The following is an 18,283-nucleotide window of genomic DNA, read 5'->3' as shown; positions in this document are numbered from 1 at the left end:
GCATCCATGCAGGGGAAGCGCAGAGAGAAAATCCCAAGCAGGCTCTGCGCTGTCAGCAGAGCCCGACCTGGGGTTCAATCTCACGAAAGGTGAGACCACGACCTAAGCCAAAATCAAGAGTAGGATGCCTAACTGACTGAGCCACCCAGGCACCCCAGAAAGTACTCTGAATGGAATAAAACTTGTAACACCAGAATGTGTTTGACATTGTTAAAGCAGTGCTTAGGGGTAAATTCGTAACACCAAATGCCTCTAATTTTAGAAAAGAAGAAAGGTCATAATCAATGAGCCAGCATTCATGTAAAGAAATGGTGAGAAAGAACATATTAAGCCCAAAATAAACAGAGGAAAGGAAACATTAAAGATCAATGCATAGGGGCACCTGGGTGGCTCAGACCATTAAGCACTGAATCTTGACTTCAGCTCAGGTCATGATCTCACAGTTTCATGAAATGGAGCCCCAGGTCATCTGACAGCGTGCAGCCTGCTTAGGATTCTCCCTCTCTCTCTGCCCCTCCCCAGCTTGTGCTCTCTCAAAATAAATAAATGAACTTAAAAAAAAAATGTTTTTTAAATCAAAGTAATATAGAAAATATAAAAAGAGGAAAAAAATCAATGAAACCAAAAGGTGGTTCTTTGGAAAGATTAACAAAATTGATAAATCATCTAGCCAGACTGATCATGGGGAAAAAAAAGAATACAAATTATGAATATCAAGTATGAGAGAAATGACATCACTACAGCCTTTCACAGACACCAAAAGGCTAATACTACATTTATTTGATTCAATCTGATAATTTCTGCCACTTAATTGGGGTTTTTAGCCTACTTACCGTTATTTATTTATTTAAAAGACTTTGTTTTTAAGTAATCTCTACACCCAAAGTGGGTCTCGAATTTATAACCCCAAGATCAAGAGTCACATGCTCTACTGACTGAGCCAGTCAGGCACCCCAAGACTATTTACTTTTATAGAGGCCAATAAACCCAACAACTTAAATGACATGGTCAAATTCCTTAAAACACAATCTACTACAGCTCACTCAAAAGGGAATAGGTTATCTGGATAACCCTATATGTATCTGTTAAAGAAATTGCATTTGTAGTTTAAAAACCTTTCTAAAAAATATATCAGTCCCAGATGGCTTCACTGGTAAACTCTACTGAACATTTAAGTAAAAAGTAATAATTCCACATGAACTACTGTAGAAAATTTAAGAGGGAACACTTTTTTTTTTTAAATTTTTTTTTCAACGTTTTTTATTTATTTTTGGGACAGAGAGAGACAGAGCATGAACGGGGGAGGGGCAGAGAGAGAGGGAGACACAGAATCGGAAACAGGCTCCAGGCTCCGAGCCATCAGCCCAGAGCCCGACGCGGGGCTCGAACTCACGGACCGCGAGATCGTGACCTGGCTGAAGTCGGACGCTTAACCGACTGCGCCACCCAGGCGCCCCAAGAGGGAACACTTTCTAATTCATTCTGTAAGGCCAGGATTACTATGACAACAAAATTAGACAAAAGGTATCACAAGAAAATAATAGACAAATGTCCCTCATAATATAGATGTAAAAATTCTACACAAAATCAAGTTGGTTTGTTAAATCAAGCAAATTCAGAAAATGAGATCCAACAATATATAAAAAGTATTAATAGATCATGATGACATAACATATCCCGGAAACCACAAATTGGTTTAGCATTCAAAAATCATTGAATGTAACTCACCATATTAACCAATAAAAAAGAAAAACCATACAATCATCAATAGACACCGAAAAAAACACTGGACAAAATATTCACCATTCTATTCCTGATAAAAACCCTCAGCAAACTAGGAATTAAAAGTAAACATCTTCATAATGATAAAAATATATATATATATGAAAACCTACAGCTAACATAATACTTAATGGAAAAAGACAATGCTATCTCCCTAAGACCAGGAACAAGACAAAAACAACAAGTAAGGCTAAATATTTTTTGTTATGTATTGGCTATTTGTTTTGTTTTTTGTTTTGTTTTGTTTTTAAGTAAACTCTACCTCCAATGTGAGGCTCAAATTCATGATCCTGAGATCAAGAATCACATACTCTACTGACTGAGCCAGCCAGGTGCCTCTATCAGTCTTATCTTCCATAAGTATTTTATCCTAGTTTAAGTTTACATACCTTCCTACTTTTACCATATGAAATCTTATTTCAATGTAATCATGTATTCATTGTGAATTATCCCAATCCGTATGCAGCCCCATCCTCTTTATTATTTTTGATGGTTTCATTTTCTTTTTTAAATGTTTATTTTTGAGAGAGAGAGAGAGAGAGAGAGACAGAGTGTGAGGAGGGGAGGGGCAGAGAGACAGGGAGACACAGAATGCAAAGCAGGCTGCAGGCTCTGAGTTGTCAGCACAGAGCCTGATGCGAGGCTTGAAGTCATAAACTGCGAGACGCTTAACCAACTGAGCCACCCAGGCACCCTTATTTTCTAATTTTTAAAACAAATCTGGAGGGGCGCCTGGGTGGCGCAGTCGGTTGAGCGTCCGACTTCAGCCAGGTCACGATCTCGCAGTCCGTGAGTTCGAGGCCCGCGTCGGGCTCTGGGCTGATGGCTCGGAGCCTGGAGCCTGTTTCCGATTCTGTGTCTCCCTCTCTCTCTGCCCCTCCCCCGTTCATGTTCTGTCTCTCTCTGTCCCAAAAATAAATAAAAAACGTTGAAAAAAAAATTAAAAAAAAAAAAAACAAAAAAACAAATCTGGAAATTTATTTTGGTGAACAGTGAGGCTTTACTTTTTTTTTTTTTTTTTTTTTCCTAGAGTAGGTTCTATGCCCTGCATAGGGCTCAAACTCATGATCCTGAAATCAAGAGTCACATGCTCTACCGACTGAGCCAGCCAGGCACCCCTTTTTATTTAACTAATTATTTTTAATTTTATTTTTATTAGACTTGGTAGAGGGACAGATGAGCCACTTCCTTTAACAGGGTGATTTACAATTCTTCGTCTTTTTCTAGAATTATCATTGTCTCTCGTTTAAAGTAATTAAATCATTCTGATTTCATTGTGCTTTTCTATATATTTTCACAAGAAAATAAAACTCATTATCAACAGATAATCACTGTTTAGGAAGTACCAGGAATCTATCTTTTAACCTAAACTATAATTGCACTGGCGGAATCTGTCTGATACAACTATTTTGGAATTTGGGAGTCTCCTGAAGGCTTGCAACTTCCAGGAGAAGATCTGGATGGCAAATTACAGTCAATTTCAGCTCTTAGCACAGTAACAGCTACCTACCTCTGGGCCCTCAGCTAAATGGCAGGCAGCTAGCTGTGCACCTTTTCCTTTTTTTCTCCCCCATGTTTATTTATTTTTGAGAGGGAGACAGAGCGTGAGCAGAAGAAGGGCAGAGAGAAAAGGAGACACATAATCCGAAGCAGGCTCCAGGCTCTGAGCTGTCAGCACAGAGCCCAATGCAGGGTTTGAATTCACAAACCGTGAGATCATGACCTGAGCCAAAGTCGGATGCTTAACTGACTGAGCCACCCAGGAGCCCCTGTGCACATTTTCCTAAAGCATTGTGCACACAGTTTTGGAGAAACGAGGTAGGCAAAAAGGACCCTGTCCTCCAAATACTGGGGATCTGTGCTCTGAAAGCTGCCTCTGATCACAGAGGTGCAAAAAGGTGGGTGGCCACTGTTTTGCATTTTATTTAATAAAAATGAAAAATAAATAAAAATAAAAGTTAGGCATGAGGGACACAACAAAGAACAAAATATGGTCTGCACCTTCAGGGAGTTTATTCATGGCCTGGCAATAAACACAGAAATTATTTTAAAAACTACTGGGTGTGGTGAGCTATCAAAAGAGTACCGATTACACGCTTTACATTTTTTATTTATTTTTAAAGATTTTATTTTTTACTTTTTTTTTTGAGAGAGCGAGCGAGAGAGTGACAGTGCATGAGCAGGGCAGGGACAGAGAGAGGGATAGGGGGACAGAGGACCTAGAGCGAGCTCTTCACTGACAGTGGAGGCCAATGTGGGGGTTGAACTCATGAACTGTGAGATCATGACCTGAGCTGAAGGCAGGCACTTAACCGACTGAGCCACCCAGGTACCCCTGAAGATTTTATTTTTAATAACATCTACACCCAACGTAGGGCTCAAACTCACAACCTCGAGATCAAGAGTTGATTGTTCTACCGACAGCCAGGTGCCCCTGCTTTACATTTTTTAAAAACAAAAATAAAATAAAACCAAAAATGTGCATAAGAATGATCTTAAGAAAGTACATCTGTCAGGGCACCTGGGTGGCTCAGTCGGTTGAGCTTTCGTCTGCAGCTCAGGTCATGATCTCATGGTTTGTTGAGTTTGAGCCCCACACAGGCTCTGTGCTGACAGCTTGGGGCCTGGAGCCTGCTTCAGATTGTGTCTCCTTCTCTCTGCCCACCCCCCAACTCTTCCTGTTTGTCTCTCTCTCAAAACTAAATAAAACACTTTTTTAAAAATTAAAAAAAAAAAAAGAAAGCACATTTCTCATTAACACTTCAATGTATTTGTTATTTTTAATCTATTGTAAGTGGGACTTTTTTCTATTCTTTCATTTTCCCTCTTTTCCTAATGCAAGCTTGTGATATTGTGATACATAAGAAATATTTTTTTGACCTTCATTCATGGTTCCTGGCACAGAGCTCTCAAAACCCTTACAACTTCCTAAGTAATAAGAGGAATTAAGGGTATCTTATTTATAAAAAGCCCATTTCAACCACACTAAGTATCAACACAGTGACTTCTGTAAAGCTCCTAACAATGGGGATGGTTGCCAGGGGAACCAACCATGTGATGAGAGTTGGAACTTTTAGCACCCACTCCCCACCTCTGGGGAAAGGAGAGAGGTTGGAGGTGGAACCAATCACCCAACAACCAATGATGTAATCCAACATGTCTATGGAGGCCTCCATGAAAACCCAAAAGGATGGGGTTTGGGGCACTTCTGTTGGTGAACACATGGAGGCACGGGGAGGACAGTGCACCTCGAGAGAGTACGGAAGCTCTGTACCCCTCCCACACACCTTGTCCAATGCACCTCTCCCATCTGACTGTTCTCTGAGTTCTGTGAACCGCTCTAGCTCATTAATCTAATGGAACCTGAGGAGGGGATTGTGGGAACCTTCAATTACAGCCAGTTGGTCAGAAGCAGAGGGAATTGAAAGCAAACAGAACTGCTGGAGAGCAGTGTTTCAATACCTAGACTTTTGACTGGCATCTGAACTGGGGTTTGGCGGTGGTGGAGGGGTGCGGAGGCAGCCTTGCGGGACTCTGTCTTTATCTATGGAATCTGAAGCTAACTTTGGATAGGTAGTATCAGAACTCAACTGGAACTGTAGGACAACCGGCTCTCGTCCACAGAGAATTAGAGAATTGCTTAGTGTGAGACAAACCCCACACTTTTGGTAACAGACAAGCCAGAAGTATGAAGGAAGTTGTGTGTTGAGAAAAACAGAGAGAGTTTTCCTTTTGGAGTCCTACCATCATTTCTTCCGTACTAAAAAACCTGAAAGAATAACCTGGTTCCTAAACCTCCAAATCATGAGTTTTTAGTAAGACTAACAAATCAAACTGAAACCAAAAGGTAGAATTCTGGATCTATAAAGAGGTATTCTATCGAGTGCTACAACCTATAAAAAAAGCCTTTTACCTTCATTATAGGGCACGGGATTGCCAATCTTTAATCCAACTGCTTCAGCTGATTTCAAAATGTCTAACTCCATCAAAATAATTACTCTCCTACAAATGCAAAGAAATAGAAACAAGTTAGAAAAAATCAATTCAGAACCCTTCAAATGACAAGCTACTTAAAAAGCTCTCCCCCAATAATCATTTTGATAAAACTATTTCCGTTTGTCAACAGGTTTTCATTACTGAATAACGTGAGAAATATATGATATCAATTCCTATGTAAATATTTCCCTTAATCTTTCACTGTATCATTATCAAGGCTTTTTATGATTGCAGGATTTTCATTTTCCATCTAGTCCTTTAATTAAAATGCAGTGCCCTTACCACAAACCGTACCATCAAGGAGTAAATGACACAATCAGAATTTAGATTAAACACAATAATGTATGGCACAACAGATGATCTGTTTTCAGAAACATATACCCATCTAAACAATTACCTTTTCCCAGCGAAAACCATTACAACTGTAGCTATTTTTTAATGTAATTATGATCTAAGAACTTATAGTTCTTTTACCTATCTTTCTTTTATTTTTTTATTTTTTTATTTTTTTAATGTTTTTTATTTATTTTTGGGACAGACAGAGACAGAGCATGAACGGGGGAGGGGCAGAGAGAGAGGGAGACACAGAATCGGAAACAGGCTCCAGGCTCCGAGCCATCAGCCCAGAGCCCGACGCGGGGCTCGAACTCACGGACCGCGAGATCGTGACCTGGCTGAAGTCGGACGCTTAACCGACTGCGCCACCCAGGCGCCCCACCTATCTTTAACTCTAATTAAAACCTTTCAATAACTTCCCAAGAACCTTAGCCCAAAACTAAAACCTTTCACACGCCCTACAGGCTCTGTGGGATCTGGTCTTGCTAATCTCTTTCTAGTTCATCTCATACCGCTTCCCAGAAACACTGCTCTCCAGCAGTTCTGTTTGCTTTCAATTCCTGGTATATGCCATGTTTTCTCTTGCCACCCTCTCTCCTGCCACAAAGCCTTTGTATATGCTGCTCACTGACTATGATGACCTTCTCTCATTCTGCCGTCAGCTAGTACTCATTTTTTGCTCTCATCTCAAATACCATTTCTTTTTTTTTTTGTAAAGTTTATTTACTGGGGCACCTGGGTGGCTCAGCTGGTTAAGTGTCCCACTCTTGATTTCAGCTCAGGTCATGATCCCACGGTTCACGAGTTCAAGCCTCGTGTAAGGCTTTGTGCCAGGCGTGGAGACTGCTTGAGATTCTCTCTCTCCCTCTCCCTCTGCCCTTCCCTGCTCTAAAATTTTTAAAAATTAAAAAAATTAAAAATAGTTTTAAATGCTGTATCACAAGACACCATAAGCAAGTTATGATAAAGTGGGATAAAATATTTGAAACAGCTAAAAAATAGTTGATATCCCTGGTTTACAAAGATCTCCCACGAAACAAAAACATGCACAAAGTACATATATAAAAAGCTATTCAGAAAAGAACTACAAAGAATAAACAAGTACCTGAAAAGACATTTGAGCTCACAAATATGGAAATGTAAATTAAAGTAATGATAATTAACAATTATTTTTAAAAATTAGTAGCATACAGGCACCTGGGTGGCTCAGTTGGTTAAGTATCTGACTTGGGCTCAGGTCATGATCTCACAGCTCGTGAATTCGAGCCCCACGTCAGGCTCTGTGCTGACAGCTCAGAGCCTGGAGCCTGCTTTGGATTCTGTCTCTGTCTGTCTCTCTGTCTCTCCCCCACTCGCACTGTGTCTCTCTTTCAAAAACAAACATTTAAAAAAAATTAGTATCCAATATGTTGACAAGGTTAAGGGGATCTTTCTTTCTTTCTTTCTTTCTTTCTTTCTTTCTTTCTTTCTTTCTTTCTCAACAGGTTTTTGAGATATCATTCACACACCACTCCATTTCCCCACCCGTGCAGAACCACTAATTTGTTTCCTTGGATTTGTTTATTCAGAAGCACTCTTACACAAAGTTACTGGGTGTATTAATTGGTATATTTTCTGTTAAGAGACGTTGTTTGACCCCCACAACACTAACTCAAGCAATCTGCTCTTCAGAAGTAATAGCACGAACACATAAAGATAAACTTGCAAGGATGATTGCTAAAGCCCAGTTTGGAATAAAGCTAAATGTCCATCAAAAAATAAGGGGTAAATAAGCTGGGATGTATGGACACAGATTGTCAACAGAGGCAGGAAAGAGTACAAGACATGCCACCATCCTGAGATGGTAGAATGAAGCAAAGCCCGTGGGACTGAAACTCTATCCCTGACGGTAGAGAACCAAGCCTAAGTTGTTGCACTCAACCCCAGCACAGCACTCCATCTTCTCCCATAACCATACCCCAGAGGACAGAAAAGTGGATAAAAAGCACCACTCAAACACTCACAGGTAGCCTGGAGTGGAAGATAATAGATCCCAAGTGGGAAGGTTGGCAAAGAGATGTATCCAGCTTAAACTATGTCGGAGCAAATATGAAGTCTGACAGAACCATCCACGTTAAGCATGAAAAAGATAAAAAGAAATGACATGGCAACAATGCAACATGCAAAAACGTATAAAAATACGAGGAACAAAAAAGGCAGAGACAGTTAGAGAATCCAATCTAGAAGAAAGCATAAGCCAAGAAAGGGAATAATACTTCCCAAGAGAGATTTGGAAAATAAGACTATTCAATAAAATAAAACTCAAAAGATGAGATGAGAGATTGAGAAGAAAAAGGAACTTAAGACAAAAACAGAACAAAAGTAATACCATTATACATCTAACACTTAAAGATTATAAACACCAAGAGACAGCAAGGAGAAAGCTAAAAACTGAACTACTAGTATGTTGGAAAATCTTGACTTAATCCAACATATGCATTAGAAAATAAACTAAAACAAACTGAAGACACAAAGGGAAGACAGTTATCCACAATGTAAATAAAAACTAGAACCAAATGAAATAGAAAACAGCATTAAGGAATAACACACAGAAAGATTTAATTGAAAAGAAATAAATCTGCAGACTGAAAGGGCATACCATGGACCAGAAAAAAAAAAAAGGAAGAACAATGGACATTAAGACACAACCTGGTTAAAGGGCACATGGATGGCTCAGTCAGTTAAGAGGTTAAGCATCCTACTTCAGCTCAGGTTATCTCACAGTTTTTGAGTTCCAGTCCCACATCGGGCTCTGTGCTGACAGCTTGGAGCCTGCAGCCTGCTTCAAGTTCTGTATCTCCCTCTCTCTGACCCTCCCCACTCATGCTCTGTTTCTGCTCTTTCAAAAATAAACATTAAAAAAAAAAGACATAGCCTGGTTAAGTCACTGAACTTGAAACATAATGAAAGAATTTTTCCATAATCCACAGAACCTCTTTAAGTTTTATCAACTGTCTAAACGATGTCCTTAATAATCCAGACCAGGATCACTTGTTATATTTAATTATCAAATCTCTTAAGACTCCTTCAATCTGGAACAGTCTTTCAGTGTACACAATTTTTTTACTTTCATGCTTGAGATTTGAAAATCAGAGGTCCCTTATTTTGTAGAATATCCCTTAATTTACCTGAGGTTTCTTCATGATTAGATATAGATTATGTATCTTTCGCAAAAATATACTATTAGTGATGCTGTGTTATTCTCATTGCATCTTATCAGGTAATACACGATTTCTATTTGTCCCATTACTGGTAATGTTAACCTTAATCACTGGAATAAGGTACTGTCTGCCAGGTTCCTCCACTATGAAGTTGACTCTGTTCCATTTACAATTAGTAATTATGTTGTGGGGAAGTACTTTAACCCCATAAAAAAGCTTGTCACTCTGCAAACTTTCACCACTTGTTTCAGCATCTGCGGTAGACTGAATCCCCCACACCAAAAGATATCCACGTCCTAACCCCTGAAACCTGTGAGCGGGACAACAAAGGACTTTGCAAATGTGATGAAGTTAATGACTGAAATGGCAAGATTATTCCTGAATCCTCAGATGAGCCCTAAAAGGAATGACATGTATCCTTTAAGAGGGAGGCAGATCTGAAACAGACAGAAGGCAATGTGACCATGGAGGCAGAGACTGGGCTGATGCACCAAAAAGCCAAGGAATTCTAACAACCACCAGAAGCTGGAAGAGGGAAAGAATGGATTCTTCCAGACAGCTTCCAGAGGGAGCATGCCCCTGTCAACACCAGGATCTCAGCCCAGTGAAACTGATTTCAACTTCCAACCTCCAGGGGGAATAATTTCTGTTGTTTTCAACCACTAAGTTTGTGTTAATTTGTTAGAGCAGTCAAAGCACCCATTGATGTTTCCTGCATGAACTAATATTGTGATGATTACCAAATGGCAAATTTCTATTCCATCATTCCTTCTACATTTATTAGATGGCATTCTATGTTAAGAAGAACCTTTATCTTCCCCCCATGTATTCATTTATTCAGTACAGACTTACGAACTCCTATTTTATTCAACAGGTTGTAATCTGTTTGCATTTTTATTGTGGTTTATAAATTATCTTAGATTGGCAAGTGTAAGATTTCTGCCAGCCTTTTGACAGGGTCCCCTCTCCCTTTGAGCACTTCCTTACCAACTGACACATTAAGATAGTCCAGGCTCGACTTATAATTTCCAAGCCCATAACAAGCCATCCTCCAAGGAACCTTGGTTCTTTTTGGCATTCAGAAACCAAGATGTGCTAAGTGGGCTCACAGCTATTGCGCTGTCGCTGCTCCAAAGCTTTCTTGGTAGACAGACCTAGGCAAGACAGACAGACAGACAGACACACACACACACACACACACACACTGCACAATATATGTATACTCCTACACCAACCAGATGTGAAGAGACAGTTTTCAAAAGAAGACATACCTAGACAAGAGGTACAGGAAAAGATACTCTACTTCATGAATCAGGGAAATATAAATCAAAGCCACAATAAGACATCACCTCATTCATATCTGTCAGAATGGCAATTATCAAAAAGACTAGAAATAACAAGTGTTGGCGAGAATATGGAGAAAAGGGAACCCTCGTACAGCTGTTGGTGAAAATGTAAATTGGTGCAGCCACTATGGAAAACGGTATGGAAGCTCCTCAAAAAATTAAAACTAGAACTACCATATGATCCAGCAATTCCACTTATGGGCATTTATCCAAAGAAAACAAAAGTAGTAACTTGAAAAGATAACTACACCCCCATGTTCACTGCAGCACTATTTATAATAGCCAAGATATGGAAACAACCTAAGTGTCCACCAATAGATGAATGCATAAACAAACTGTGGTACACACACACACACACTCTCTCTCTCTCTCTCTCTCTCTCTCTCTCTCTCTCTATTATTCAGCCATTTAAAGAAAAGGGGGATCTTGCCATTTGTGAAAACATGGATGGGCTTCCAAGGCATTATGCTAAGTCAGACAAAGAAAGGCAATTACCATATGATCTCTCATATGTGGAAATAAATAAGCTCATAGATACAAAGAACAAACTGATTGGTGGTTGTTAGAGGCAAGGGGAAGGGGGTGGGAGAAATGGGAGAACTGTTTTTGTTTTTAGTTTAAATAAATTGAATAACAATAAAATAAAAATAAAATAAAATAGAACTTTATTTTTTTATCAATTTTATTTATTTATTTATTTATTTATTTTTAACACCTACCCCTTGAGGGTTTGTTTTTTTTTTTTTAAGTTTATTTTTGAGACAGAGAGAGACAGAGCATGAATGGGGGAGGGGCAGAGAGAGAGAGGGAGACACAGAATCGGAAACAGGCTCCGGGCTCCGAGCTGTCAGCACAGAGCCCAACACGGGGCTCGAACTCACGGACCGTGAGATCATGACCCGAGCCGAAGTCCGCCGCTTAACCGACCGAGCCACCCAGGTGCCCTGTTTTTATTTTATTTTTGAGAGACAGATAGAGTATGAGTGGGGGAGGAGCAGAGAGAAAGGGAGAACAGAATCTGAAGCAGGCTCCAGGCTCTGAGCTGTCAGCACAGAGCCCAAAGCAGGGCTCGAACTCACAGACTGTGAGATCATGCCCTGAGCCAAAGTTGGATGCTTAACCAACTGAGCCACCCAGGCGACCCAATAAAATAGAACTTTAAAACCCCAAACTAATTATCTATATCTGTATCTACATCTACCTATCAAAAACGTTGAGTTCACTCTGAAACCTCCAGTTCCAATCCAGAATCACAGATTTCTCCCTTGGCTAGCTCTCACTGCCCTCAACATATTTATTAAATCAATTCCCCTCATATGTCACCACCTGCCACTGCTGCACCCACGGACATCCTCCTCCCGATGCTCAAATTCCATACCTAGTTCTAAGATCACCACCATCCCATTACAAACAAGCACCCTCCTCTCCCCATTGGTTCTGACACTCATGCTGGGCTATCACCACTTCTTGCAGACCCCCTCCTTATTCTGCTTGGCCTCCCTCCTTATCCCACCCAGTCTCCAACAACATGCTGCTGTCACCTGACCCCCACACTCCCAGATGGCTTCATCCCTTGCTCAGGATCCAACGGCCACACAGATTCTTGCCTCACCCTACTCAGGCTCCGACAACCCATCCTGGGCCGCAGCCATTCTCCACTCGTGTGTGTTCTCCTTACCTGCTGGGGCTCCAGCACCCTGTCCAGCCCACAAAGACCCCCTCCTCACTTTGTTTGGGCTAATACCTGGTTCCAGACCACCACCACCACCACCCCTCCCCTGTAAACACCTACCTTGCTTGACCCCACCTAATGGCTTTGGACCCAATTATACAGGAAGGAAGAGAGCAGTAAGTGTTTATATTGTCATTCCACTACCAAGATGATTTCCATCGATTCACCAATTATTGATAAATATGCATGGTGAGATTTTTGGAATGATGCTCATTAAATCATAATATGGTTATTTCTAGGTTGTATCAATTTTAGACCATTTTTTCCCCTTCTTTGTACCTTGTTTTGCATTGCTTGAATTGGTGATTCTGTGTGTTGTTTTTATTAAAATGATCATCTTCTCTAAAAATCTGAATACACAAAGAGCTACAAATATATTCTAAGGAACACTGGTGAAAAACTTTAAATAGTGAAATACTGTGTAATATTAAATGTTAACTAAATTAAAGTAAACTTATACAATGACATGCTAAGTAATATATGACACAGAGGTTTATCTAGGAACATGTAAAACAACAACCATAAACTTAAAAAAGAATTTTATAAAACTATATTATGAAGTTTTTTTTAAGGAAAATACAAATTTATAAGTACTCATGTTTACAGAAAAATTCTGGAAGGAATACAACAAAATGTTACTAATAGTTATTTCTAGGCAGTGGGATTACAGTTATTTTTATTTATGTGAATTTTATAATGTACGTATGACAAAAGTCTTTTTTACAAAGCACCAGGACAAGGGGCGCCTGGGTGGCTCAGGTCATGATCTCATGGTTCATGGGTTCGAGCCCGTGTCAGGCTCTGAGATGATAGCTCAGAGCCTGGAGCCTGCTTCGGATTCTGTGTCTCCCTCTCTCTCTGCCCCTCCCCTGCTCATGCTCTGTCTCTCTCTGTCTCAAAAATAAATATAAACATTAAAAAAAAATTTTTTTTTTTCAAAGCACCAGGACAAGAACACAAAATTCTATTAGGGTGAAAATAGTAACAGCAACTAAGTTAACTGTCAACCTAGAATTCTATACTTAGTTAAACTGAGAGTGAAACAGACATTTTTATTTTTTAAATTTTATTTCTTTAAGTAATCCCTACACTCAAAGTGGGGTTCAAACTCATAACCCTGAGATCAAGAGTCACACATTCTACTGAGTGAGCCAGCCAGGAGTCCGGCAACAGACATTTTTAGATGACAGATTTTTATCATTCACAAACTTTCTCCATAAGAGCTGCTCAAAGATATTCTTCAGGAAAATGAGAACTGAACTAAAAAGGAAGGAGTGTGATGAAGGAGACAAACGGGAGCTAACAAACTATGGGTAAATATAAGTAACGGCTGTCTGTGTAGAGAATGCTAATCAGAAGAAATAAAAACAAAATTGAACACTAAACACAGATCATTTTGAGATCTTTGTTTTATTTGAGAGGATGGTAAAAATACTGACCTATTTTAGAATTTCTGTTAGTTTACACATGGATTTAAAAAAAATTTTTTTTTACATTTATTTTTGAGAGACAAAGTGTGAGCGGAAGAGGGGCAGAGAGAGAAGGAGACACAGAATCCAAAGCAGGCTCCAGGCTCCGAGCAAGCTGTCAGCACAGAGCCGGACGCGGGGCTTGAACACACGAACCATGAGATCATGACCTGAAGTCGGACACTCAACTGACTGAGCCACCCAGGTGCCCCCAGGATTTTTTTTAAATGTGAGAGTACCCACAAAAAACAAACAAACCAAACAAACAAAAACACTGCACAAATAGAATGTCTCTCAAACCAGCAGAGGCAAAAAAGAGGATTAAGGAAAAATCCAATCAATCGAAGGCAAGAAAAAAATAAAGCAAAAAACATGGTAAAAACACAAAAATTAGAAGAAATCAATAATAAGTTAAGCAGAATAAACTCACCCACTAAATCTCAAAATGATTTCTAGGGGCGCCTGGGTGGCTCAGTCGGTTGAGCGTCCAACTTCGGCTCAGGTCATGATCTCACAGTCCGTGAGTTCGAGCCCCGTGTTGGGCTCTGTGCTGACAGCTCAGAGCCTGGAGCCTGCTTCGGATTCTGTGTCTCCCTCTCTCTCTGACCCTCCCCCGTTCATGCTCTGTCTCTCTCTGTCTCAAAAATAAATAAAACATTAAAAAAAAATTTTTTTTAAATGATTTCTAAAACTATATGCTGCTGGGGCGCCTGGGTGGTGCAGTCGGTTAAGTGTCCGACTCTTGATCTCAGCGCAGTCATGATCTCACAGTTCATGAATTCGAGCCCCACATCAGGCTCTGTGCTGAGGGCATAGAGCCTGCTTGGGATTCTGTCTCTCCTTCTCCCTGCCCTTCCCCTGCTTGTGCATACTCTCTCTCTCTCTCTCAAAATAAATAATTAAACATTTAAAAAATATTTTTTAATAAAAATTAAAAAATAAATAAATAAAAGTATACACTATTTATAAAAGACACCCAAGATTAAGAACAGAAGTTGTGGCACAAAAACAGACACATAGACCAATGGAATAGAATAGAAACCCCAGAAATAGACCCACAAACATATGGCCAACTCATCTTTGACAAAGCTGGAAAGAACATCCAATGGAAAAGAGACAGTCTCTTTAACAAATGGTGCTGGGAGAACTGGACAGCAACATGCAGAAGGTTGAAACTAGACCACTTTCTCACACCATTCACAAAAATAAACTCAAAATGGATAAAGGACCTGAATGTGAGACAGGAAACCATCAAAACCCTAGAGGAGAAAGCAGGAAAAGACCTCTCTGACCTCAGCCATAGCAATCTCTTACTCGACACATCCCCAAAGGCAAGGGAATTAAAAGCAAAAGTGAATTACTGGGACCTTATGAAGATAAAAAGCTTCTGCACAGCAAAGGAAACAACCAACAAAACTAAAAGGCAACCAACGGAATGGGAAAAGATATTTGCAAATGACACATCGGACAAAGGGCTAGTATCCAAAATCTATAAAGAGCTCACCAAACTCCACACCCGAAAAACAAATAACCCAGTGAAGAAATGGGCAGAAAACATGAATAGACACTTCTCTAAAGAAGACATCCGGATGGCCAACAGGCACATGAAAAGATGTTCAACTTCACTCCTTATCAGGGAAATACAAATCAGGACCAAATGAACAAATCAGGAGACTATAGATGCTGGAGAGGATGTGGAGAAACGGGAACCCTCTTGCACTGTTGGTGGGAATGCAAATTGGTGCAGCCGCTCTGGAAAGCAGTGTGGAGGTTCCTCAAAAAATTAAAAATAGACCTACCCTATGACCCAGCAATAGCACTGCTAGGAATTTATCCAAGGGATACAGGAGTGTTGATGCATAGGGGCACTTGTACCCCAATGTTTATAGCAGCACTCTCAACAATAGCCAAATTATGGAAAGAGCCTAAATGTCCATCAACTGATGAATGGATAAAGAAATTGTGGTTTATATACACAATGGAATACTACGTGGCAATGAGAAAAAATGAAATATGGCCTTTTGTAGCAGCGTGGATGGAACTGGAGAGTGTGATGGTAAGTGAAATAAGCCATACAGAGAAAGACAGATACCATATGGTTTCATTCTTATGTGGATCCTGAGAAACATAACAGAAACCCATGGGGGAGGGGAAGGAAAAAAAAAAAAAAAGAGGTTAGAGTGGGAGAGAGCCAAAGCATAAGAGACTGTTAAAAACTGAGAACAAACTGAGGGCTGATGGGGGGTGGGAGGGAGGGGAGGGTGGGTGATGGGTATTGAGGAGGGCACCTTTTGGGATGAGCACTGGGTGTTGTATGGAAACCAATTTGACAATAAATTTCATATATGAGAAAAAAAAAAAAAAGAACAGAAGTTGAAAGTTAAAAGAAGGACAATGATATAGCAAACAAATATAAAGCAAAAGTTACTTGGAAATGTACAGTTAATACTACTGTAACATACACTGACATACCCTTAAGATGGGAATGCTTGCCATATTTGTTTCTCAGGTGTTCTGTGACTGAAAATAAAGACCTTAAAAGCCTCTCCCCAACAAAAAGGTCCTATTTTAGCAACGGTTAACAGTGTGCTCACCGCTGCACCTCTAGCGTGTAGCATCTGTAAGTCCTCACCATGCTCTGTATTGGCTGAATAATTTACGATGAAAGATTCAAGGTTGTAGAAAAGGAGCAGTGTTACATAATTAAATACACCTCTTTTGCTCTTTATAAGTGACCCCTTTTCATTAAAAGATGCTTTAAAAGAGAATGCTAAAAACAGTGCTTCTGAAGAGATTAGAAATAAGAGTTCTGTTTGGCTTTAATCTCCTGCTTTGAAATTTCCAATTTGTTTCCATATTTCTCTCCCTTTGGTGCCATGTTTTAGTCATCCGAGTTCAAATCTCAATAGCTGTAAACTCTTAGCTGGAAGCTCATCATTGTTTTTGAAATTCCTAAGTGAATTTTGGTATCCAAAGGACTTCTCTGTTCAAAAATTAGTCCCCGTTCCAAAACACAATAAAACCAAAGAAAATTCTAAAAAGCAAAAATAACCCACCACATACCTTCCATCTTTCAGAGTGTTAACAATAAATCGGTTAATCTGGCAAATACAGTTGCTAGACAATTGTTCTCCCTCAACGAGATGGTTCAACTGTGTTGCCAACATGAAAGCTGAAAAGCACAAAGATGTCTTTAGTTCCCACAACATTTCAGTCATAACAATCTGAACTAGCACTGATCACACGTGGACTAGCAAAGAAAAACAATGCCTTGAATGTTTCTGAAACTAAAACTATTCAGATTCTGCACAGTGAAAAACAGTATGATTTACTATGCATTAAACATCTGCTGCTACTCTGAAATGTAAGTATTTCTTAAATTGCCCAGAATCATTTTTTCCATCATTCAGGTTTCATGATGAAGACTAAAAAAATCTTTTCTACGTTCTTCACCTTGTGACTAGAGACAGCAAGCACATATTCTGAAAAATGTCTTTCTTGCTTGTGAAGTTTCCAACACTGAAATAAAAGCCTAAAAAGGCAAGTATAGGACAGCTAACCCATTATATTCACTAAATGTCAATATCATCCTGAGGGAAATTAATCAAAGAAAACAGAGCACCAGTTAGAGAAAATTAATTAAGCCAAGTGGCAGCTTTCCACTAGATCCAGTCTATTGTTAGAATGCTCTCTGCCGGCTGCAATTCTGTCTGAATGAAGTGCACGGTCAGGCAAATGTACACTTCTGAAATGCCCCAAATTATTGCAATCAAAGTGCTGGATGTGATTTTATTATTTAAATACAAATTCCTGGATTTATACATCATACTCACAGGATAGAGTGTTCAATCCATCACTCATAAGCAGTCGATAACGGGGTGGACTATTCCCTGTAGTGATGGGACGGATGTTCTAAGATAGAAAACATGATTCATTAGACAGACTGTCTCCCCAGTCCCCAGAGATAATTACATCTAAGTGGCAGGAGAGTGGGTCTGTCATTATTTCAGCAAATAATGAACTGCTTGCCCATTCTCCTGACACCTACGTCCAAGCAAAAGAAACTTGGATATGATGATTTTCCCACCAGCTTCTCTCTAACATTATTAAGCACAACACAGATGAGAATAAAATGAGTTGCCAATACTCGTGTTCTCTCTCCCCAGCTCAAATTTAATTGAAATTCAATTAAAAAAAAAAAAAAAAAAAGAATGATAAGGCACCTAACAATGCAAGGTGCTGTGTAGAAAACATGTTAAAAATACAAAACAAAAAAAACCAAAAAAATCCTTGCCCTGATGGGGCTTACAAGTGTGGTGGAGACAGAGGCAAAGAGATATAAGAGATGTGTGCACATGACATGGGGGCACAGCCAAGGCATTTATCACAACTTACAGGAAATCAGAAGCTGCTCTCACAGGA

General features: G+C 39.7%; 1 protein-coding gene across 2 annotated transcripts in view; it reads right to left on the bottom strand.

The window, feature by feature from the left end:
* RPA1 (replication protein A1) overlaps positions 1–18,283 on the bottom strand; it is a 79,088-nt gene that overhangs the window by 41,092 nt on the left and 19,713 nt on the right. Inside the window, exons 3-5 of one of the 2 annotated variants that reach the window (XM_058705978.1) lie at positions 17,695–17,773; positions 16,925–17,033; positions 5,696–5,784 (exon numbers count right to left, since the gene is read on the bottom strand). In XM_058705978.1, the coding sequence (XP_058561961.1) occupies positions 5,696–5,784; positions 16,925–17,033; positions 17,695–17,773 (277 nt within the window). Of the gene's footprint in view, positions 1–5,695; positions 5,785–14,291; positions 14,399–16,924; positions 17,034–17,694; positions 17,774–18,283 lie in introns of those variants that run through there. The other variant, XM_058705979.1, reaches the window with a different exon arrangement.

This window comes from Neofelis nebulosa, chromosome 16 (assembly GCF_028018385.1).
Source record: "Neofelis nebulosa isolate mNeoNeb1 chromosome 16, mNeoNeb1.pri, whole genome shotgun sequence".
In the NCBI taxonomy this organism is placed as follows: Eukaryota; Metazoa; Chordata; class Mammalia; order Carnivora; family Felidae; genus Neofelis; species Neofelis nebulosa.
The sequence above is the reverse complement of the archived record's forward strand: the minus strand, read 5'-3'. Positions and strand labels throughout refer to the sequence as shown.